The following is a 25,336-nucleotide window of genomic DNA, read 5'->3' as shown; positions in this document are numbered from 1 at the left end:
TACATTTAACTTTGAAGATATATTTACAATGATTGAGAATCATTCTGCTCAGGTTCACTGCCTCTCAGCTGCACAGCTGGGTTTTATTTCAGGCCAAAAGGAAAATTGGATCGTAGGTAAATGTTATATCATGTTCGGGCAGTGATTTGCAGCAATTTCAAGCTACACCTAGATCTCTTGTATTTTTATGAATCTTATTACACTTTATTATTGTTATAATTCCTATCTGCTCATGACAATGACTGCCATTTATCGAGCCCTTATCATGTGCCAGCCTCTGGAGTAGGAGATGTAATTTAATCTTTGCATTACCTTGTCAGGTAGCATCATCATCCTCCTTTTAGAAATGAGGGTAAGTGGCATCCCTGTCCAGGCCCACAGCTGGTAAACATGACAGCAGGATCTGGATCCCAGTCAGTGCCATTCACACTCCCTTTAAAAGCAAGGGTGAGCCCTTGTCAAGCTATGTGATTTGGGGTTCCAGATTCTTTTGGCATATGCTGTAGTTACAAGAGGTCTCACTTTTCAGACAACTCTTCAGAAGTTGGGACAAACATAGACTATCAAATTGTGAAGTCAGAATATATATATATATGTACATATATAACAACCATATATATTATGTATATTATCTATGTTGTATCTATAATATACATAATGTATAATAGGTACATATGTAATGCATATATTATGTATATTCTGGAGTAACTTTTTAGATCTTGATTAGGGAATTTGAGATATTTTAAGTAAAGTCACCAAAAATAATGTCACAGCAAACTTAGAAAGTTATCATTAATGCTTGAAATATGGCATTTTTACTTATTTACATTTCACCATGTTTAAAATAGGATTTCCAACATCTTATGAAAGCATACAATACAGTATCTTTAAAAACGAATTAAGGAAATTGAGGCAAAGGGTGAATAAGGGTAGAAAAATAGCATGAAAGCAGGGCAGAGGTCAGTACACAGATGCATGCTGTACAGTGTGCGTCACTTGCTGCACCTCACTTTAAAAATAAAACAGGACATCCCACTTTCCTAAAAATGTGGCTTCTTGATCAGGAATCTCCATCTCTTTTACGGCAATGGAATTTCGTGTCCTTTTGAATACTTTGTTCTTTCTGCCCTGCCCTAGGAAATATTCCACTTGATTTTGTCCTTTTTTTTTTTTTTTTTCCAAATAGGCAACCTTCCATAGCAGTCTGAGACAATGAAAACTCACTTGAGCTTTTTAAAACAAATGATCACGAGGAGCATTTGAGGATTCATTTGTCAAGCTGGTTGGAACTTCGTATGTGGGCAAGATCATGTTTCCAATTTGGGACTCGGAGCAAGCAATCAGCTGTGTCGCCTTCTCATATCTGCTTGCTGCTTGACGTCAGCACTGAGGCCCGTGGTATCTTTAGCAGCTCTGTGTGCGGTGACACCAAGTGGATGAGTCGTCCTCATGGAAAACGGCTCACTTGACATATGTTTATGAAGCTGCAACTTGGCACTGGTATACAAGACCTTTCTTCTAGAAATTGCTATTCCCACTCTGCACAGTGGACAAACCCGAAAGGGAGAATTTAATTTTTCCACTGATTCTGCCTTCCCCATGAAGATCAGGTAGCATGCCCTACATAAAACCACGACTTCCAAAGGGAAAGCACTGCTAGCATTCTTTACATCAGCACTTTAGATAGATGAGTCGAATATGATAAAAAATGAAATGTACATAACTCTATATAGAACTGCAAAATGTTTTAGATAAAATATGAAGTGTCCATTATTTTCACATTGGGCCACTGTAAATATAAAAAGAAATAATCAAAAACACTAGGCAGAATTGTGAGGGAAGGAGGACCTAAAATTCTAAAAGCAATGTTTGCTGAAGTTTTTTTTTTTTTTTTTGCCTTCAATGACATTTTAAAATGGATTTTATTTTTTAGAGAAATTTTAGGTTTATAGAAAAATGATGCAGAAAATACAAAGTTCCCCTATACCCCCCTATAGTTTCCTCTATTATTAACATCTTGCATTTGTGCGGTACATCTGTTACAACTGATGGACCAATATTAATACAGTAGTATTAACTGAAGTCCATAATTTACATTAGGATTCACTTCTATACATTTCCATGCATTTTGACAAGTGCATAATGTCTTATATCCACCATTACAGTATCATACAGAATAGTCTCACCACCCTAAAAACCCTGTGCTCTCCTTCCCTACCTCTGACACCAACCTCTGACAACTCCGGATCTTTTAACTGTCTCTCTAGTTTTGCCTTTTCCAGAATGACATACAGTTGGAATCACAGAGTATGTAGCCTTTTCAGACTGGCTTCTTTAACTTAGCAATATATATTTAAGTTTCTTCCATATCTTTTTTGTGCCTTGATAGCTCATTTCTTTTTATTGCTGAATAACATTGCATGGGGTGGATGGACCACGGTTCGTGCTGGGAAGCCGTGTGTGCCGCAGGGGCTGTGCCCGGAGAAGCCTCACACGGTGGAGTCCGCCCGGCAGCACACTGAAACCAGCGAGCAAAACCTTTCCCTCCTGCACTCTCTCCTTCGTGCTCTCTACTGACAAAGCTTAACATCATGCCAGCTGGCAAAGAAAAAGTATTTAAAAGGCCCAGATTCACTTTAATGGAGCAAGCAAAAAGGATGGTGTTGAGGCTGCCAGGCTGTAAATCAATAATCGGCACAAGAGTAATCTAACCTACCGCAGATTATTGGGCTCAAAGGAGAGAAACCAGGGAGCTGAAATCTAATTACTTGTGAAAAGCATCCATCCAAGCTCACTCTCTGGACCAAAGCACTAATTCTGCTGGACCAACCAGTCCAAAGTGCCTTCCTCCAATCTGTTATGCCGGCACCACGGTGGGGGTTCGGTACACTGCAGATTCCTGGGCTCCAGCTGCAGCTGACAGGCTGATTTAGAAAGGAGACAGGCAGACAGGAATCTGTATTTTGAACTTCTACTCCGATAACTTAGTGTCACCAAAAAGTGGTGTTCTTCCCCTACTTTATATTGGCCTCAAAGAAAGAAAGCCCAATTGGTAAGGCATTTAGGTTTTAAATCAGTGGCCAAAGAATGGAGAAGGGGAGTTTATGCTCAGAGGCACCTTCTCCCTGAGCAAGGAGGCGATCTGGGACAGGGGGTGTGAGCACGTGCAGGGGGGAGTCGCAGACACGCAGGCACAGTTCATGTGCGTGTTTCTTCATACATCGAATGCACAGAAAACGGTGGCAATTTCTTTTTAGGGGAGGGTTGTTTTAGTATTATTATATGGTAATAAGCCAAAGGTAACTGGAGGTGGCCTGCTCTGGTCTGCATGGGTTTTGTGCAGGTCTGGGCTTCCTCTGGCATCCCAGGGGGTCATGTGACTATCTGTGGCCTCTGGCCATCTGGTGGCCTTGAGCAGCTGTGCCTCTAGATAAAGAGACTAAAGAAAAACTGTTAAAAGATAGAAAGAAAAGAGGGGGGGGGCGAGGGGGGGAACTGCTGAAGTTTTCCATTTGCTCTGTCAGGACCCATCCTGGTGACATTAGCTAACTAAAGTTTAGATTCAGGAGCTCCTTGAGAATAGGGACCAGTTTTATTCATTGTCATGTCCTTGACTCTCAGCCCAGCATCTGGCTTTTACAGGGTGTTGCCGCACACTGGTTGGTCCCTGGCTTGGCTGTGTGGCTGAGCCATCTGATTCACACCCAGCCAGCCGTGCCTGGTCGTGGGCCACACTCCCGCTGCACTCTAACGGTGTGTGGCTGGTGAGCATGTCCCTCCACTATTGTTGGTAAAACCCAGAGGTGACACAGCCTCACTGGGGTGGCAGATAGTATTTTCCAAAGGTGACAGCAGCAGTATCTCCCATCCCACATGTCCTCCCACAGTGTGATCTCACCGCCCCTCCATCAAGGGGTGAGGTTTCTGTCTCCCACCCTTGAATGCGGGCGGGCATGGGACTTGCTTGTAACTGATCGCATGTGCAGAAGTGATGCTCTCGGAGGCTGACTTAGAACAGCAATGAAAGTTCTGCCCTGTCCTTGGGACTCTTATTTATGGAGCCTTGAGTCTCCATGTAAGAAGGACAACTACCCTGATGCTGCCACACTGTGAGGAAGCCCAGGCCACATGGAAAGGCCACATGTGGATTCTCCAATCAACAGCCCTGGCTGAGGTCCCACCCAACGGTCAGATCAACCACCTGAAAAGTGAGTGCGATGTCTCCAGGGATTCCAGCCCCCAGACTCTGAGTCACTCTTAGGCATTAAGTCTTCCCAGTTGAGGCCTCAGGGCCATCCCACTACCTTGTCCAAATTCCTGAACACAGAATCTGTGAGAGTAATAAAATAGCTGTTGTAAGCTTCATAGTTTGGAGATAATTTGTTATGCAGCAGTAGTAACTGCAACAGGTTGTAAAACACTTCTGGATCGGAATCACTGGTCATCTCATCCTACAGCTCATATCCACTGAAAGGCATGAACTTACACTTTCTCCTTCCCTCTACCGACAGCACTGCGGAGATCTCCCTTCCCTTCTGCCAACAGCATTGTAAAAGAGGAAACCCAAGGCTCCTAAACGTGTTACATTGTCTAATAGTTCTGTTTGAAGGGCTTTAAAAAAACTAGTTCAGAAGGTCCCATCACTTTAGCAACATCAGGGAGGCTTAATAAAGCAAGACGAAAACCTAAACCAATGTTTTTACATTTGAAAGCACTGCGTGATCACTTGTGCCATAGCAATGTCCAGGCATTGGCCACATAATCTTCAGCAAGCCTCTCAGTCTGGATGGTTGAACAGAATCACAGGAAGAAAGAAATCATTAGGGATCCATGAAACCTATGTTCAAAAATAGGTTCCTCCAGACAGAACCTATGTGGTTGTGTGGTCTCGAACAATTTACTTAACCTCTCTGAGCTTCAGTTTCTCCATCTCTAAAGCAGGATCATCTAAGGACATTCCTAGCCCATGGCATTGTTGTGCTGACCAAGTGAGGTGTTAAGAGATGTGAAAGCATTTTGTAAAGCTATGAGACAAAATATGAATGGTTGTTATAGCTTCCCACTAAGGACCGCTTCAGAAAAATGGAAGATAATACACAAAATAAGGTGAAAATGTATCTAGGCAATTTAGGACAGTGTCAAAAAAGGTAAAGCAAAACAAAACGTCCTCGACAGACATTTTCCTTCTTACATTGTGATGTGCCTGGCAGACGCAGTGTTCATTATCTACCTGTCATGGGGCCAGGGGAACCGGGCAGTGACAGTAGCACCACTTCACCATCCTTCCCCGCAAATCCTGTTTCCGCCAAGTACTTTGCTGCCTGGCTTTGCAAGTTCATCTTTTGCTAAAGCGCTTCCTTCCCCAACACCCCACTTTCCAAACAAGCCTGTGGTTGCTTTGCAAAGGCGCACTGCCAGCTCAGCTTCCTAACACAGGCTGCCAGTCTTCTTGGGGTCTTCCATTTGGGCTTCATGTCCAACCTGCAGCAGGGCTCGTCTGCTCCTACTGCTCAGAGAATTTAAATGCCAGTGTTTTATTTTCTACTCTCATGGCTGAAGGGACCCTCAGAGCCCAGCCAACCCCATCATTTTACAAAAGAGAAAACCAAGACCCAGGAGAGGAGCAGGCTCACAATCAGGTGTCACAACATATTACAGAACAGAGCTCCTCTTGCCATAAATAGTTTCCCCCAGTTATTCCCGCATCGAGCATGTGTTCCAGACTTTCATATCCAGCAGCCTGCTTGACATCTCCAGATGGATGACTAAGAAGTTTCTTAAACTTAACTTGTCCAAGCAGAACTCTCGATTCCACCCACCCGAGCTCGTTCCTCCCCCGGTGCACCCAGCCTCAGTTTAATTGCCCAGTCGCCCAGGCCAAAAATCCCAGAGTCATACTTAATTTAGGTTTTTTCTCTCACTTCCTACATCCAATTCACCAGCAAGTCCTGTGGCTCTGCCCTCAAAATACAGCCAGAATTTGCCTACTTCTTACCACTTTGATTTCTACCAAGACACCCTCTTCTCTCACTTGGGCTCCTAAAGTAGCCATCCAGCTAGACTCCCTGCATCCCCACCTGTCCTCCTTGAGTTTTTTTCTCCACGTAGCAGCCAGAGTGAAGTTTTACAACCATAAATCAGATCATGTCACTCCTCTAGTCAAAGGGCCCCAGTGGTTGCCTATCTCATAATAAAATCCAAACTCCTTACCATATACTTTAAGATTCCACATAATGGACCCTGCCTACTTCATGGACTTCCTCTCCAATTGCTGACTCCTTAACTCTCTCTATTTTAGTCTCACTAGCCTTACTGCTATTCCCGGAATACACTAAGCTCATCTCTACCCCAGGGCATTTGCACTTACTGTTTCCTCTCCTGAAATGCTCTTCACCCACTTCTTCACGTGGATCATCTTACTTTATCCAGGTTTCTGATTAAACCTACCTTGACCATTCTATCAAAGAGTATACTCCACGGGTCACTCCAATTCTTTATCCTGCTTTATTCTTCTTTATAGCACTATCTCCACAGGAAATTATGTTACACATTTGTTCCTGTGCTTGTTTATTGTGTGTCATCACCACTAGTACTTGAGCGCCATCGCCATGAGGATGGAATCTTTGTCTTGGTCCCTTGCTTTGTTTAGGGTGCCTAACATAACATCTCTCACGTATCAATCACATATCACAGCATCTATCACAATATTTATTGAATGAATGAATGAGTGAATGAATCGGCAAACTAGCATATAAAAGTTAGGACAATTCAAAACTTTTTGAGAAACAACTTTTAGACTTAGCATACCATAGTCATATGTATCATTTCTTAGCACATGGTTGATGCAGAGGCAATTTTATCTGTGATGGATTTGCCAAAGGGCCACAGTGCTTACAAAGAAGAGAGAGAATGAAATATTTTTAAATGCATTTAGTGCAAGGAATGTACTAGCTGGGCACTGGAGCTCCTGATGGTCCTTGTTTCCCTGTGGCATATTTATGTATAGGCTCAGACCTCTGCTCATTCCCAGGACATGCAGCTCCAAGCAGAGAGGTGGGTCAATTCCAAGCAGTTGAAGCATTCCATCTGTGAGACATGACTGAGAGTCTCTCCAGAATCCATTTGCACATGGACCTTCAGGAATTCCCTGGCAGGAAGGAGTCGGACCTGCAGGGGGAGCTGATGGCATGCGTCCATTCTGGAAAGCCTCAGAAAACTGGGGTCCAGAAAGTTAGCTATTCCTTCAAGTAGAACAGATTAAAGAGGTCATTACATTTTATAAACAGCCAAGATGTTCTCTTACTCCTGCCAGAATTTGAGAAATTAAAAGATTCTTAAGACTCGAAATCTCAAGCGGTCACATTGGGTTTATTACAGCCTGTTTAAGGCAGGATTTTTTCTGAACTCTGGGACCACTTCCTCTTTGTGTATAGATTTGACTGTCCCTCATCACCTTGTCTATAGACATCGCTAAGGTGGTGGCTCCAAAGGATGGTTAAGAATACCCAAGAAACATTCTATCAAAATTCTGCCTGGAAAAACACAACAGGCCAGCTCTCATCATCATATAGAAATTTTGTGGGTTTGAGAGAACTTCAGAACTTTGCTTCATGCAAACAAGAACAAAACAATGTGACCTTTGTGTTCAGCAATCTAAAAACACTAAACAAAATGGAAATCATTCTACTGATATTTTATTTACAACACTATAGCTAGGTCAGATTTAATTATCAAATCTTGCTTCTAATGTCACACTGGTAACTTCATTAAGCTCTCATGAACCTAGTCTTTTTTGTGGGTGATAAGGCTTTCCTTACTCTCAGACTCCAATCCTTCAAGGCAACCCTTGAAAACGACAATAAGTCCTGTTTCCAGTCTCACTCTCACCCTAGCAAGGACCAGTGCAGTCAGAAGGAAAGGGGCACGGTTCCTCTCAGCCTGGCGTTCTCCATTAGATCTGGGAAGGGGCGCGTCTCTCCCCTGCATAAAAGGGCCAGAGCAGATTTTTGCTCAGGAGCAATGGGATGGGGTGACCCTCCGAAGGCAAATCTTCAAGTCATCCCAGTGTGGAATTCAATTTTGTGAATTCCTGGACTTCCCTCTTAAGGTCTTAACACCAAAAACACAGTCCATATAAAAATAAACCTTGGAAGATTGCTCATTCCTCATCCCCACCATAACATATATGTCAGTGTATCTGACGTGTGCTCAGATCTCACCAAGCTGTGACTACAAAACAAGGACATATCTAAACTGTAATGACTCTGTCTTCACCTGCCCAAAAGAGCAGAAAAATCGGGCTCCTTCTCTAGACTCCCCTCCCAAAATTCCATAGTTACCTAATATTTCTTACATAATTAACAGCTCTGAAAGGATACATCTTACAACTAACACCAAAAATCAAAAACACAATTCTCGGCGTGCCTCCAGCTCCAGGTGCTGGCTGTTACTAGCTGTCTGATCATCACAGCCCGTGTGCGGGTGCATTCACAGCGTGGATTCACCCGGGCGTCTCCTCCAGTCACGTGCCTTGGTGCCATCACACACTGCTGAATCTTAACTTACATGGGGATCCCTGACTGTCATTTAAAATGTCTTTGCAATGGTACATCGCACTACTGCAGCACTGAGGCAAGAAGTTATTTATACGCCAAAGACTGCCTCTCACATGCCGATACAATAAGATGCAATGCACGCTGCCAAATCACTCGGTATATTCTTAGATTTTTCTAAGTTAAGCAAGGTTAATGTAGTCAGTCCTTGACTAAAAAGTGACTTTTCCTTGGACTCCAGACAACCACCTAGCAAAATCTCCTGACTGATCTTCAAGAAAATTGATAGTAATTCTACTAATATCTAATTCAATTGAGGAGGGGCTTGACTCCAAAGCCCACTCTTCTGTCGTGCCGCTGGCAGCAACACTATGTCTAGTCCAGTGCAATAAATGATGTTCCTACTAGTGATCCTGAACCATCATTTAATTTCCTCTTCTCAGAAAGTGCAAAGATGTGTACTATCATTTGGAAAGGGTCTTTCCCAAAGGGTCAAAATTAAAATGTTTTAGTTCATAATCGGTTACTCTTCAACTACCTGGAAAATTCACTTATATGGAGATTTTATCCTCATCAGTGAAATAAATATGCAATTACACTAGTTTTCTTGAGATTAAACCACCAGAAACACACAGAATGCCAAGCACAAATGCACCATGACTTTGAATAATATAAGGGTGATATGTTCTGGTTTGTTTCCAAAATCTTAAGAAATCATGTCCCAGACTAGTTCAACCTTTTGAGCCACAAAAACGCATTGGCCTATTGGATTCAGAGAATAATCTATGATGACTCAGTCCAAAATCCCTCTCCTGGGTCACGGTCAAAGCTGAGCCACTAATTTTTTATACTTATAAAGTGGATAATTCCCCCCCAAAACACTTTCCTTCCCATTTGCCCCCACCACTATCAGGCCGCCACTCAGCCCAGAAACAAAAGGCCCTGAAAGCATCAGATGAATCTCCTTTTGGCTGATTCCTTCCCAATACCATGCAATAAAAGGTACTTGAAAGTAAAAACTGTAAATTCCGAGGCAGAGCTCAGGGCTTCAAACAGACTGCATGGCATGTTTCTATTTTTTCTCTGGCGCGTTTCTATTTTTTCTCTGTTAACTTGGCCATCTTGGATAGTCAAGAGTCAATGTAATTCATTAGACTTTCATGCTATCTTTTATTTTTTCGCCTCTGAGCCAAGAAAGCAGAGAGGTTAAAAACACAAGTTTGGAGTTAGAAAGAGTGTCCTTACATCCCAGCACTGTCCCATCCCCTCTGAGCAAGTTGCTTGAGCCACATCTGAAAATTGGGGTCGTAATGTCTCCCTTCCCCATTTCTCCTTCTCTCTTTTTTCCCCTCACTTGAAAAACCTAGCCGTGTCAGAAACCAGGGAGAGGGCCTAAGCCTGAACAAGAAGCTTTTAGCACAGTCCTTCTTACATTGTAAGTTCTCAATAAATTAGTTATTCTAATTATTAAGAGAGGGCCCAGTAGGTTGGGTTCACAGGAAGACTGAGGGTCCAGCTTAGCCATCAGAAGGGGACGCCATAATTTAACTGGTGTAAATCTTTGGTATTGGTCAGTGTAGTAGGTTGAATGGTGTCACCCAAAATTTATATCCCCTGGACCCTCAGAATATGTCCTTATTTGGAAATAGGGTCTTTGCAGATGTAATTAGCTAAGTGTCTTGAAATGAAATCATCCTGGATTTAGAGTGCCCCTAAATCCAATGACTGGTGTCCTTAAAAGAAGAGGGGAGGGCACAGAGAAATGAGGAGAAGGTCACATGGAGACAGCAGAAGAGATTGAAGTGAAGCTGCCCTAAGCCAAGAAACATCTGTACCAGAAATTGGACAGGCGGGAAGGATCCTCCCCTAGAGCCTTTGAGGGAGAATGGCCCTGTTGACACCTTGATTTTGGACTTCTAATTTCCAGAACTGTGAAAGAATTAAATTTTTGTTGATTCAAGCCACCCAGTTTGTGGTAGTGTGTGATGACAGCCCTAGGGAACTAACACAGTCATTCTCCGGTTTTTCACCTGAACGTTCTGGCGTTGTCTCGCACTTGCTGTAAAGTTTGGCCCACGATCCTCTGAACAGCAAATGCTGATGCACTGAATGAACTCCTGGTACCTGAGGAGGGATTTGAGGAAGAAGGGAGCAGCCTCCCATCACACCCACGCAAACACTGCCTGCAAGATTAAGACCAGATTTCTTAGTGTGTCCTTCACTACTTGCCATGATCTGACCCAGCCCAGTCCTTCTAGGGTCAGCTTAATTGGATTAGGATTCATCCCACATCCAGCCACACACAACTGTTCAGCCACAGGGATGTCCTTGTCCTCTCCCATCTCACTGCTCCGAATCCTACTCATCTTCAAGTTCTATGCCACCTCCTCCAGGAAGTACACCCTAATCCATCCTGTATCAGCAAGGATGCTTTTGGTTGGAAGTTCAAAAATACCCAACTCAAACTGACTTAAACAATGCGGGGAATTTATTGTCTCATGTGACGGAGAAACCAAGAATAAGAATGGTGTTAGGTAAGGAATATCCTGGCGGTTCGAGTTTGTCCCTTCATTCACCTTCTGCAGTTAGCCTCATCAGAAGGCTGGTTCAATCATGGTTACAAAACAGCTTTCAGCAACTCCGGGCTTCTTCCCTCCCGTCCAACACAAGAGACTCGGATTTCAGCATTCCCAGCCATAGTCTCCACCTTCCCTCTGATCGGTCCAGCTTGGGGTGAACCTGAACCAATCACTGTGCACAGGGCATGGAGTGCACTGATTGGCCAGGGCAAGTCATGTGTTCAACATCCGAAGCTGGGAGGGAGAATCTACTTTCCTGGAACCACGTGGCTCCTCCAGTAGAAGCAGGGACTGTTGGGAAGAGGGCAGGAGGAAGGATGCTGAGAGAGAACCATCAAATGTCCATTACAATCACGTCCTGTTCTAAATGCCTAAAACACTTGTCAGCAGTTCTATGAAGGGACTGGTCATCCTTGTCGTGTATTGTATTTTATTCATGTACCTCCCTCTGAAAACTGCCAGTTCCTTGGGACCAGAGACTGTGTCTTGCTTAGGTCCCAAGTTAACCTTTCACATAGTTGGTGCTCAATAAAGTTTTGTTGAAGTGAATTAGACTTTAAAAAAAAAAAATAAAGAAAAATGTTGTTTTCAGACTTTCAAATTCCCAAAGGATCCTGTTACGTTGTTTTTGCATGTTGGTTAATCCCTTCTCCAGTAAGCAAGGTTAATCACGGGCAGCAGAAAGGCTCTCACGTGCTGTAACCTGATACATCTAGAACATTTTCGTCATTTAAAAACGAAGTCAAATGTCCCCTACATTTTTCATGTGTGAATGTGCGCCTAGTTATAAATAAAAATGGAAAAACACTGAGGCGATGTGAACTCCGCTGGCAGGGGACCTGGATTTGGACCCCCAAATATAGCCTGCTGACAGTTTGCCACAGGCATGCTTTTCCACACAGTTCATTTCATACATTCTGAGCAACCATCCTGAATATTTGCTCAACAGTACATTTTTTCCACTTTGTCTCTTGGCCAAATGTGTGGCTTTTTCTTTAAAAAGAGATGAGAATCTCAGGCACAGATAAATATATACCCTGGCGCTTGGCTATAATACAATTCTCCATAGGCAATTCTGTCTCATGTCCGTGGGAGTGCTTTAACTTTGGAAGCCTCCGGAAGGCCTCTGTCTCACATGCCTTCTCCCATAGCTTGAGCCAATGGCAGGAACCCTGAGGAGAAGTTTCAGGGAGTGGAAAGCAGACATAGTTTTCTGTTAAATAGAACCAGGCAGAAAGGGAAGCTTGGTGAGCGGTTTGTCAACAGAGTGGAGCTCTGGGAAGCCTTCACTTTGGAACTGTCTGGTGACCACCACAGAATGTAATCGGCAGTCCCAGAACTTGTCCCAGCATTGTCACACTGTTGTTCTGCCTACGTTTCTCTCCCTTCCTCTTCCCATCTCCAGACCCCACCCAGCTGCCAAAGTCCAGCCTCACTGCCGGATTTGACACATCTGATTATAGATTCAGGCATTTCCCAATGGATGACTGCTCCATGACTAAAATGTCAACTGGATCTCACAGTATGAGATCAGAACAGACTTTCCCATGGTACTATGTAATTAACGAGGGTTTGGATTCCCGTGCTAGACCATAGAAGCCCATGTAATCCAGATGTGCTACTGATGTCCTGGGTGAGGGTTTGGGTCAGCTTTTGAAGGAGAACAGACCTGAGTGACATCTTCATTTAGCCCTGCACCGTTGGCTCTTCTCTCGTCCTTCTGCCTCAGATGCAATGGGATGGATGCCTGGAGGGGAGTCACCATCCGAACACCAGGAGAGCAAGAGCCATACCTCCCTGAGTAGCTACAGCCACCCAGGACTGCCTACCTCTAGATCCCTTACAAGAAGTAAAAAGAAAAGAGAGACCTGTATGAATAATCCACAGGGAGCTTTTTGCTTAATGCAGCAGAACATAGTTCTATTACTAAATTGATTCAGGATAGTTCTTGCTGTAGCTCCAGGTGTATTGACTCCTGATTTTAAACAACTGGGGGCTGAGATATCTCCAACACACAGAGGCCACTGATGAGCTTTGCTATTCCTGGTGTCCCTCCATTGTCAGGCCTGGTGGGGGCATTGGACTAGGAAGAAGGGACAATGGAAACACCTGATGGATTAAGAGGCTGGAAGGAGGGGCAGGAGAAGCTCTCAAGGGACATGTTTGTGTTTTGAAATAGGCACAGAAAACCAAAACTGCCTCAGTAGGGCTGCTCTCCTCTCTCTCAGCTCTGGAGCAATTCTAGCTCACCTGACCATGCGTACTTCACTAACAGTTTTCTTTCTGCCAGGAGTGTGGAGCATCTTGAGTCCACACCAGTCCTCATTGAGCCAGAACCCATCCACCTGATACTCAGGTGGGAGGGACCCTGACGCTCAGTGGCTTCAGCCAGGGCCACAGACTGGTTCTCAGCAGGCCTCCATGGGCAGCAAACAGAGCCCAGAGGCTGCAAGCCCAGGCCCGGGTCTGTTCCAAGAGGCTGCAACACAGTCTAGGGCCCACTGTGGCATTTGTCAAATGTGGTGGCAGCAGCTCTGAGAATTGTGTGCGTTATCTTGATCATACAGTTTCGTCTTTCAGCAGCATAGGACTTTGCAACAAAGGACAGGGGCTTTGCCACGGACCACAGACTGCCACGGTGCTGGAGAGAAGAGAGAGGGAACAGAGGAGATCTATGGTCAGGAACAATCTCATTACTATTGTTACTTTTAATAATTCTAATAATAGAGTCACTATCATACCTTTTTTACGGAGTATTGTCACCTATATTGATTCATCTAATTCCCACACTATCCCTCTGAATTAGGAAAGCCTGGAGTATTATATTTTCATTTAACAGCTAAAGAAACAGCCCCAGAATGGATCACTGCCTCGATAGGATCACACAGGAAATCAGATGTCCTCTCAAACTCAAAGGAATACTAACAACGGTGTGGCACCCAGGAAACAGCGGCACTCTCCAAAGAGGTAATTCCCACCAGTGTAATAAAGGTACTATTTACAGAAGTGTGCACAGGGTTAAGGGACCCCAAGAAGGGACAGGGAAGCATCCGAGGCCGAGGCCGGAGGAGCAGAGAGGGAGTGGTTCCTGGAACCCCCGGGAGAGCTGCGCTGGCAGGGCAGGGCCACCCGGAGCTGCGGGAAATACAGTCATTGGCAAACCCAGGGAATGAACAGCCATGGCCCTTTCCTCCCAGACCCTCCCATTTCCTGCTGTGCCTCCCATTGGCCAAACCCTACGGGAAGTCAGGGGGCAAACCCGCCCATGGCGTGCAGTCCGGGAGCTCAGCTTCCCGCAGCCCAGAGCCCGTGGGGAGCGGATCCGGGGAAGGTGGAAACTATCCAGCCACGAGCTGTTTGGACTGATTGGGTGGCAGAAACTATACTGGGGGACTGTGGTGGTTTCATGTAATCCTTGCCGTAATCCTGGGTAGTAGATATGAAATCTCAGGTGGCCAACTCGGGTGTATAAGAAATGGAGCATTATTTATCTATAATTTAATTTCATTTCTATGAGGAGCTTCTAATCTGATGGGTAGCAGAAATTTTATTTCAGTTAGTTCATAGTTTGTTCAGCTAATTCTGGATCCCAGAACAACCTAACCCCTAAAAAAACGTTTCCAAGGGGCTTCCTTTGTGTCCACCGGGCTTCCAGGGTACCCAGGCAACAGTTGCTTCTATCCGTCCGCACTTCCGGGTTGGCATCTCTCAAGGCATCCTTGTTCCCATCTGGTCTCCTGTCACTGGATCAAATTCGTGAGTGCCTGTCCCAACTGTAAGGTCTCTCTAGGTCCTATTCTCTTTCAACCCTCTAGGGAGCTCGGGAAACACTGGGCCATTGCCCGTAATGTGGTGGTGGTGGTGGTGTCACTCAGGGCTGCCTTGTCCAGCCAGATGCAGCCTTCTCTATTGTACCCCTCTCAGGTGGACCGGTGGGGAAATTCCATGATACTTGCCACTTCGGGGCTCCACCCTGGAAGCAAGGTTAAAGTCCTCTTGGAGTCAAATTCCCAGGTGGATCTGGAGTTTCTGTTATGCCCATTCCCCTAGGGGTGTGGCCCAGAATCCTTCCCTCAGGTCACATGGCAGCATCCATCTAAGCACCTCTCCTTCTCTGCTCCTCCTGCCCCCACCCCCCAGCCACTGATGCCAGCATGTGGAATCTTTGAGCAATCATTGGGGCATTAGAAAATGACTCTGAGTAATTAGATATGTTTCTGTTTTCAAATCCATGGCTCATGCATAAACTTTATTCTCTATGTCTTTCAAGGATTAGGAGTTTGAAGCTCAAAAGCCTAGATTTTTGTAACCCAAAGCATTTTCTTAAAAAACAAAACAAAACAAAAAAAAAACCCCACTTTTTTGTTATCTCTGCCATGGGATAATTAGAAACTCAAAAATCAAGAGTTGATGCCTCCTGCGGCATCCCTTCCCAGGGTGGCTGCAAGCCTCGGCTGCCATCTGACTGAAAGAGAAGGACCTCAAGTTATAGGAACTTCTAACCCAGAATGAAAATAATAATAATAGTTAATACAGACCTGGAATCACCATGAAGCTAATGAAGCTTAAATTTCAGGGCCCCTCACTCTCAAGGGCCCCTTCCAAGACCTTGGCAGGGACTTAAGCAGTGGATTCATATGTTTTTATAAGATACGCAAAACTCAAGATATTTTAGCCGCGATCAGTTAAGACCACCATCTGCTTCCACTCAGACTTCCTTTCCACCACGCTTCTCCTTGTGCTGGGTGGTGGGGTGGTGGCTGTGGACGTTTGGGGCTTTAGCCAAGGGGAAGTTGAGCTGGGTCTGCATGTAACACCCTCAGCCAGGCCAAGAGTGATGCGTGCCTCTGTTTTCAAGGGCCGTCTCTTGTCCCCTTCTGGGTGTGCTTCCCCCACAGGCAGGGAGTCTCCAGGGCCAAAGGGACATCTCACGCTAAGTCTATCTGCCTGTTGCACTCCTTTCCCGTGTCCTTCCCCAGGGCTCAGATTTGCACTGTGGTAGGAAGCCTTGCCCTGCCCATTCCTGCTTCCTCCTCCTGTCATTTTACCAAGCATACCTCTTACTCAGCCTCCAGCACTCCCCACTCTGACTCCATTTCTGCCACCCGGAGGATCTGAACTGACACCGTTGATACTGGAAGTGGCCTGAGCAGTAAGCAGGCAGTAAGAGAGGGTGTGGGGTCTTGATCAGTTGGCAATCAGGGATCCAGGTGGTCTATGGGGCAGAGAGGGGGGCCTGGAACAAGGCAACTGCCCAATTGCTACATTTTTAGGGATGTCGACTTGGGAGCCTGCTCTGACGGTGGGGAGACCCAAGTGGTGGATGTCCTGATGATTTTGGTTCCCAAGACCCCTCTGAACCCTCAAAGCTGGCAGGGGTGGCCCACTTCTCCCATTAAGAGCTGGTCCTTTCTTCCCCAGCCCTGCAGAGGCCTCTCCCCCGCTAGGCAACAGGAGCCCCCTGCAGGCTCTGCCCCCACATCCTTTCCTGGCTGTCAGGCCAGTGACCAGGATGAAGTGGCAGCATAACCCAGCTGGGGACATACTGGGTTTGATGAGGGAGGACGGAGAGGACCCCCTAAAGGTGCTGTGAGAATTAGCTGCTGTACGCAAAGTAGTGGGACTTAAGACCAGAGGAGGGAGATTATGGACTTGGGGACACACTCTTGGGATTGAGGATTGAACACCGTGGTAAGGACCCTGCGGAGTGATGTAACTCACTGCTACAACTAACTCCTGGAAGCCTGGGGAGGCGAGGGCCAGAGCTGAGCGAAGTTGAAATGGCTGCACTGCACAGCAGATGGTGAAGGAAGTGGTAAAAGGCCCGGGGAAGTGGCCACCCTGTAGGGGCCATCTGATATGAGGCCAGAGACCCACCAGAGGACACCTCATCCAGCAAGGCCACCAGGCAAGTGAGTATGAGAGTCGCATTGCCAGACTGAGCAAATAAAAATATAGGACACTGAGTTAAATTTGATTTTCAGATAAACAACAAATACTACTTTTAGTATAAGTATGTCCCAAGTATTGGGATAAGGTGGCAACCCAATTGCTATCATTTTCCCTGGGAGAAAATGATGACGCCGGAGAATGCCCCAGCCGTGGCAGAGTCCAGGAAGTGCGATGATTCTGGCTTTTAAAGAGTGGTGGGAGATGTTGGTGGTGGGATGCACGATACAGTCTACGTTGTATACAAGGAGTAATTTTTAAGTATGAGTATGTCCCATGCAGTATTTGGGACACCCAGTACTTTTACTTAATGTTTGGGACATACTCATACTTAAAAATCATTCCGTGTTTATCTGAAATTTGAAAGTAACTGGGCATCCTGTTTGTGTCTGGCAAGCCCAAGTGAGAGGGCAGCAGCCGTGCGGGATTCCCTGCAGGCCAAGGCTGATGGCAGGAGAGGTCCCTGAGCTCGGCTAGTTGACAGCGGTGGGGATGATGGTGCTGTGAAGCAGTAGAGGCCGGGCGGCAGGGCTTAGCCACCAGAGGCCGGGAGCTCATGACTGTTGTTAACAAGGACAACAGTCCTTGGCAAGGCTGGAGGACAGCCAAGGGGGCTTGACCTGCAGAAAGTTGGGGAGACAGTAATAGAACACAGCACCCCTAGAGGTGGGCAGCCCGTAAGTGTACCGCTGTACATGCATGAACATGGTTGTGCATGCATATAAGTGTGTGTGCATGTGTGTGTGTGTAAACTGGACTGGATTCAGTTTTCAGAACTGAAAACCATTGATGAGAGGTGGCTGGGCACTTAAGAGAAAGAATCCTGTAACATAACAGGTTATAATGTAATGATTTCAGATAGACAACGGGACCTATGGCCATTTACTAGAGTGACTTTTCACTGGGGAAAGGGGAACACTCAGATATTTTGGGGACTATTTGAAGAACTGAATTGACCTTGACATCCAGAGACCCCAAGCACCACAGGAGCTGAGTAATAAATGGAGTACTTACTGGCTAAAGTCCAGCTTCCAGGCTGGGCGCAGTGCCTCACGCCTGTTATCCTAGCACTCTGGGAGGCTAAGGCAGGAACTCAGGAGTTTGAGACCAGCCTGAGCAAGAATGAGACCCTTTCTACACTAAAAATAGAAAGAAATTAGCTGGACAACTAAAAATATATAGAAAAAATTAGCTGGGCATGATGGTGCATGCCTGTAGTCCCAGCTACTTGGGAGGCTGAGGCAGTAGGATCGCTTGAACCCAGGAGTCTGAGGTTGCTGTGAGCTAGGCTGATGCCACGGCACTCCACTCCGGGCAACAGAGCGAGACTGTGTCTCAAAAAAGTAAAACAAAATAAAGTCCAGCTTCTGGTGGGTCTGGTGGGTCCACTGGGTCCATGGATCCATCCTGTGGCTTTTTCCCCAGTCCCTGAATGCATAATTGGCATTGAAAAAATCCCACATTGGGTTTTGGCCTGTGGGGTAAAAGCTATCATAGTGGGAAAAGCTAAGTGGAAACCTCCGGTACAGATCCCAGTCTGAACCTCAGCCAATACAGTAAAATATAAACAATGTCACAGCCCCAGGGGTTGCTGGAGATGAATGCCACCCTCAAGGAACTCAAGGATGCATGGCTGGTGGTCCCCACAATATCTGCACTTAACTGAGCAGTCTGGCCCCTGCAGCCAGGGTAGTGTCTCTGCTGGGGCAGATGATTATGGCCTCAGGTACATGACATGTAGCCATTGATTTAATGAGCACATTCTTTTTTTATCCCAATCAGATAAGAGAATCAGAAATAGTTTGTATTCATCTGGAATGGACAACTCACATTTACAGTGTTGCCCCAGGGCTATTTGATTCACTCATTTGCTTTCTGTCTTAATTTAGCTGGGAGAGATCTGGCTTGTTTGGGCACCTCACAGAACGTCACATTGATCCATTACATTGATGCTATCTTTCTAATTTGGCAGGATGAGAAAGGAGTAGCTAGCCTGCAGAGGACTTGGTGAAGCACACACGCTGTATAGGTGGGTGATAAACACTGATATACAGAGACTGGCATAGCAATAACATTTTTAGGGGTGCAGTGATCAGGGGCATGCCAGGGCATCCCCTCCAAAGTAAAAGACAAATTGCTACATTTTGCATCCTCTATTGCAAAGAAGGAAGCAGGATGCCTGATAAGCCCCCTTGGGTTCTAGAGGCCACATGCTCCTCACCGAGGAATGCTATTCCAGCCCCACTGGCAAGTGGCATGGAAGGCTGCCAGCTCTGAGCAGAGTGGGCCCTGGGGCAGGTTCAGGCTGTGGTGAGGACAGTCCTGCCACTTGGGCTGTATGATCTAGCACTGTGGTCCCCAACCCCTGGGCCACAGATGTGGAAGCAGGAAGTGAGGAGTAGGCTAGCAAGGGAAGCTTCAACTGTATTTACAGCCGCTCCCCATCGCTTGCATCACCGCCTGAGCTCCACCTCCTGTCAGATTAGTGGCATTAGATTCTCATAGGAGTGGGCCACCTACCATAAACAGCGCATGCGAGGGATCTAGGTTGTGCTCCTTATGAGAGTCTAATGCCTGATGATCTGAGGTGGAGCTGAGGTGGTGATGCTAGCACTGGGGAGCAACTGCAAATACAGATTATCATTAGCAGGAAGGTTTGACTGCACAGAGACCATAATAAATCAATTGCTTGCAGACTCATATCAACCCAGTGAGTGGCAAGTGACAATTAAGCTGCATCTGGTGGCAGGCTTTATAGTGGCAAGTTAGTTGATGTACTTCAATTGTACAGCTGCATCTGGTTGCAGCCTTTAAGTCAGAATCTGGCACTAATTTTAGTCCACGAGTGGCCTGCCCATTATTTTATTTACCACTTCTGTCCACACCTCTTTCCCGCACTGTGCGCTGTCTCAATCACAGCTTTGCTAAGCCCACAAGCTAACCCTAGCAGAAATGAGTAAAAACAAACGTAGCTGGAGAGCTTCTTTGAAAAGGAGGAAAGATCCAATGAGGAGACAGCAGAAGACGCTAAGACTGCCAACAATATGAAAGCTGCATTTAAAAGAAAATACCAAGAGTCCTACTTAAATTACAAGTTCATTGCAACAGGTGATTCACATTCTCCAAGCTGCTTTGTATAATATGTGGTGACCGGCTATCCAGCAAAGCCATGAAACCTTTAAAACTGCTTTGCCACATGGAGAACAGGCACCCTGCATTAAAAGACAAGCCTTTGGAGTTTTTCAAAAGACAAAAGTAAGAACACGAAGAACAAGCAGTTACTGAAGGCCACCACTTCATCAAATGTGTCTGCACAGAGAGCATCACTCTTAGCGGCTAACTGCATTGCTAAAGCTAAGGAGCCTTTACTGTTGGTGAAGAGTTGATCCTGCCTGCTGCTAAGGACATTTGCCATGAACTTTTAGGGGAGGCTGCCGTTCAAACGGTGGCACGTAGTTCTCTTTTGGCTAGCACCATAACTAGACAAATTGATGAAATAGCAGAGGATATTGAGGCACAATTGTTAGAGAGGATTAACAAGTCACTATGGTATGCAATCCAGGTTGAGTAGTCTACCAATGTTGACAACAAGGCAACAGTGCTCGTTTTTGTGCCATATATTTTCAGGAGGACATGCATAAGGATATGTCATGTGCACTTTTGTTGCCAACTAACACCACAGCTGCAGAACTATTCAAGTCTTTGAATGATTCCATGTCAGGAACACTGAATTGGTCATTTTTGTCAGTTTATGCATGGTTGGAGCAGCTGCCATGAGTGGACGGCTTTCTGGTTTCACTACTCGGGTCAAAGGGGTCTCGTCTGCATGTGAGTCCTCACACTGTGTCATCCATAGAGAAATGCTGGCTAGCCGAAAAATGTCACCTGAACTAAACAACGTTTTGCAGCATGTGATTAAAATTATCAGCCACATTAAAGTATATGCCCTTAACTCACTTCTGTTCACTCAGCTCTGTGAGGAGACGGACCCAGAGCACACTCGTCTCCTCTTATACGCAGACGCGAGGTGGCTTCCTAAAGGTAGATCACTCACCAGAGTTTCTGAGTTATGAGAGCCGCTCCAGAGATTTCTTTTAGAAAAACAGTCACCACTGGCAGCACATTTCAGTGGCACAGAATGGGTTGCAAACTTGCTTATTTGTGTGACATATTCAACCTGCTCAATGAACTCAATCTGTCACTTCAGAGGAGAATGACAACTATGTTCAAGTCAGCAGATAAAGTGGCTGCATTCAAAGCTAAACTGGAATTATGAGGTTGATGAGTGAACATGGAATTTTTGACATGTTTCAAACATAAGCAGAGATTTTGAAAGAGGCTGAGCCGGGGCCTTCTCTCTCCCAGCTGGTGCATGATCACCTGTGTCAGCTTTTGAACGAGTTTGAGCTTTACTTCCCAACCACAGAAGACCCCCTAACTGGGAAGGAATGGATCCTCCACCCATTTGTGAACAAGCCAGGTGAATCGACTCTGTGCTAGAAGAGGATCAACTGCTTGAGATTGCAAATCATGGTGGCTTTAAAACTATGCTTGAGACAACTTCAAATCTCATACATACTGGATTGAAGTCAAGGTAGAATATCCTGAGATTGCCACAAAAGCACTGAAAAGCCTGCTTCCATTTCCAACGTCCTATCTTTTCGAAGCAGAGTTTTCTGCGGTGACAGCAACCAAAACAAGATTACGGAGTAGACTGGACATAAGCAACACACTTCAGATGTCACTGTCTCCCATCACCCCCAAATGGGACCATATAGTTGCAAGAAAACAAGTTCAGGGCTCTCACTGATTCTGCATTATAGTGAGTTGTATAATTATTTCATTATATATTACAATGTAATAATAATAAAAATAAAGTGCACAATAAATGTAATGCACTTGGATCATTCCCAAACCATCCCCCCACCACCCATCCCCAGTCCGTGGAAAAATTGTCTTCTATGAAACTGGTCCCTGGTGCCAAAAAGTTTGAGGACCACTGATTTAGCACATCCTGTGGTGGTGAGGTGTCAACGCAGCGCCCGTGACAAGCCACTGTGGGAAAATCACCACACAGCCTCCCAGGGGCCTGAACAAGGCTGTGCCATCAGCAGCAGAGTGCATGCTTTTGGAAAAAGTGCTCCAGGTGTGTTATTGATGGGAATGCAAGAGTTGCCCATGGGATACCAGGTGAAATTGTATCTAGAAATGCCCATGATGATCTGGTTTCTCATCAAGCGATGGAAAAGGTACACCTGAGATGGAGCCCGAGGGGTGGGGGCAGAAGGAAGCTGTATGAGCAGGTGTCCCGGAGCCCTCCCTCAGCTCACCCCCACCACGGCCATCCAGTGGGTGGGAGCAGGAGGGAGTCTCACACAACCAGCTGAGGGAGGAGGAAGGGCCCGAGCTTGATTTGCAGGGGGGCTGGCTCAGTACCATACATGGGTGCAAGCTGGAATTGGAGGTCTGCTGCGACACTCAGGGATGGACCGATAAAGACAGTGGCCAGGGGAAACCCTCCAGAGGTGGGGACTCAAGCAGTGTCCCCGGTTATGCACTTTATGTGGAAGGAAAATTTACCGAGGATGAGAAAAATCTGAACTCATGGCAGCAACAAATGACTTGGAGGGCTGGTCAGGGGCCAGCCTAGAAGACCGAATGACCGGAGACAAGGGCGTCTGGGGGAGAAGGAATTCACAGGTATATAGAAATGGGCGTAAAGAATGAAGATCTTGGCATTATATGTCAAATAGCAGAAAGCGTTCAGCACGAAAGGGGCACTCAGTAACCGAGTAGGTAAAATAACTGAGCCACCTGATGTCAGCGAGCATATGCCATGAGCCTGCGAACATGCAGAGGCAGAGGCTACATATGCCCCCAGCAACACAGGCCGCTGCTGACCAAGGTCTGTCTGGCGATTGTGGGCTGTGGCCGTCATGAAAGCATGTCCCTTGCTCAGATGTCCCTTCAAGAGAAGCAGCAAGGAGTGCAGTTGGCTGACAGCCTCCAGCTGAGGCCCCTTCATGATTCACTGTGGCTCTTCCCTGGCAGCCCAGTGGCTGAGCACACCAATCCCGACGCAGGACTCCTGGGATTGGCGGTCTTTGCTCCGGAACTGCCTGCTGGGTGGACCACAACTTTAGAAGCCCTACAGGACAGTGACGGGCTCTCCACGCGCACTCTGCTCCTCCCTCTTGCCCTTGACAGGTTTCAGATCAGCGTTGTGGTCTGAAGGCTTTCTCAGCCAATCCCATTTCATCCCTTTTTACCTGTCACAAATGTTACTCCCCAGAAACCTCCTGCACCCCTAACCCTGGTCCAGCACTTGCTTATCAGAAGAACGGCATTGATACACAGGACCCATGGGAAGTGGGATTCTTTGCCAACGACATCGGTCGTGCTACCAGGGCCTGCGAGGGGCTCTGCCCATGTCCCCCCAAAGGCCACCCACACTCTGGTGTGCAAACCCCAGGCCTGAGGGGTGCCGGAAGCAGCAGTTTGCATGGGAGAGGCAGATCTTAGCCATGGAGCCTGGGCTGCCCACACTCGTGTGCAAGAGCCCTCATGGTGCAAATCCAACGCCTCCTCCTGGAGGAGGAGACAGGCAGCCAGCCAGGGAGGGCTAGATTTCCCCTCCCGATACATTCCCATATGCAATTGTTCTAAATCTGAACCCGGCCTTGCAGATCGTCAAGGTAGGAGGATGGGACACAATTTATTTAACAGTTCATTAACATGATTGATAACTTTCAAGTATTTATTTTAAACATATGGAATGTAGACCTCCGTTTATAGTCTTGTCCTGGGCTACACAACTGTTAGGAGTGGGCCTAAGATTCGTCTTATGTGGGCTAGTGGGGTATATTGACATATTTCAAAAACATTTCCAGTAAGTTGTTGCCAGCCATCCTGGGGAAGGAATGGCTTCTAGAAATCCTCCTGAGGCCGGCTGCACCCACTCACCAGGCATCATGACAGAAAGTAGAGTTCTGAAAGTCACACTGTGAAATGAATGTCTTCTGGCTGCAAAAGTATGGGGTTGTGAAGAAGCAAGTCAGAATAAGTCCATGGAAAATTCTTCCAGTCGTGAAAATGTAATTCCAATTGCAAGCAGAGAATTTGTTTTTCATTGACATCTAATTGAAACTATCAATAATAAAAAATAACTTTTGATCAGCCATGCTAAGGAAAACACTGAATTATTGTTATAATCCCTTCACAGAAAATACTATCACAAAATCCTTGTCATAGGAAGAGGCTATCAAAATGTATGCAGCCAAAAATATATGGAAAAAAAGTATTCTAGAAGCATATCAGACAATTAATAAAATATAGTGTGTTATTTTTCTGGATTTTGTGATGGTTGTAGTATTGTTCAGTTTTTCTTTGTAATTTGTTGTGACTTTTTCTTCTAAGTTAATGTTCCGTTTCATATCAAATGTTGTATTTGTAAATGTGTACTCTTCTTTCTTAAAAAGGGCTCTCCAAATTGAATAAGCTTCAAGGCCTATGAAACCCAGATGCACTCCTGAATGAATATTGTTATTATTAGTCCCAGTATTACTTCATCGCATCTGTAAGGTGGGTAGGATTGCCTGTTTTACAGAAAAGAAAAGTGAAGGCCCGGAGATGAAGTTGCTTACTCATTCTGACTCTGAATGCTTTTCCCGCTGGATTCTGGAATCTTCAGGCTTCTTGGCTCTCAGCCTGTTCATTTATCCTTCTGCTGCTTCTACCACCCAAGTCCCAGCAGAGACAGCCAGAGGGAGCCTAAGGAGGAAGAACAGGCCTCTCCAAATAAGCTCCCCCGGCAGCCCGAGGTCAGGGAGCGGGGTGAGGGTGGGAGGGGCCACACGGAAGCCAGAAACCAAGTGGCCCAGACAACCAGCTTTTGCAGGAGGACAAAGCAGGGGGAGGTAGGGGCTCTGGACCCCTGTCCCGCCTCAGTGAACTGCTGGTGTGGCTTAAACCAGATGTCCCAACAGAGAAAGGAGAGGAGGGAAGGACGTCACATCTGTTCTTCTTGTTTCCTGAAATAATCCAGCCCTGCACAAGAGGTCTTTGCTGTGTAGAGTCAGGGTCTAACCAGGTTCAGGATGGCCTCTAAGGGCACCTCATTTATCTCTCATCTTTGGCCATGGGCTGTGGACATTCCTTCTACTAATTAGGGTAGTGAAGAACCATGAAAACATTGCCTCTCAGAGCAGAAAGTACCCCAATCTCACTGTGTCTGGGGATTCTGAGGTCTACCCTGAT

The 25,336-nt window shown here is 46.0% G+C and overlaps 1 protein-coding gene across 2 annotated transcripts in view; it reads left to right on the top strand.

Moving 5' to 3' along the window:
* Nucleotides 1-2,102, top strand: part of E2F6 (E2F transcription factor 6) — a 37,787-nt gene extending 35,685 nt beyond the window's left edge. For both annotated transcript variants that reach the window (XM_045549047.1, XM_045549050.1), the window contains one exon: nucleotides 1,187-2,102. Coding sequence is in view for 1 of the 2 variants with exons in the window: in XM_045549050.1 (XP_045405006.1) it covers nucleotides 1,187-1,200 (14 nt within the window). In the remaining variant the exon portion in view is untranslated. The remainder of the gene's footprint in view (nucleotides 1-1,186) is intronic.
* The last annotated feature ends 23,234 nt before the right edge of the window (nucleotides 2,103-25,336 follow it).

Source organism: Lemur catta, chromosome 4 (genome assembly GCF_020740605.2).
Source record: "Lemur catta isolate mLemCat1 chromosome 4, mLemCat1.pri, whole genome shotgun sequence".
Lineage (NCBI taxonomy): Eukaryota > Metazoa > Chordata > Mammalia > Primates > Lemuridae > Lemur > Lemur catta.
The sequence above is the reverse complement of the archived record's forward strand: the minus strand, read 5'-3'. Positions and strand labels throughout refer to the sequence as shown.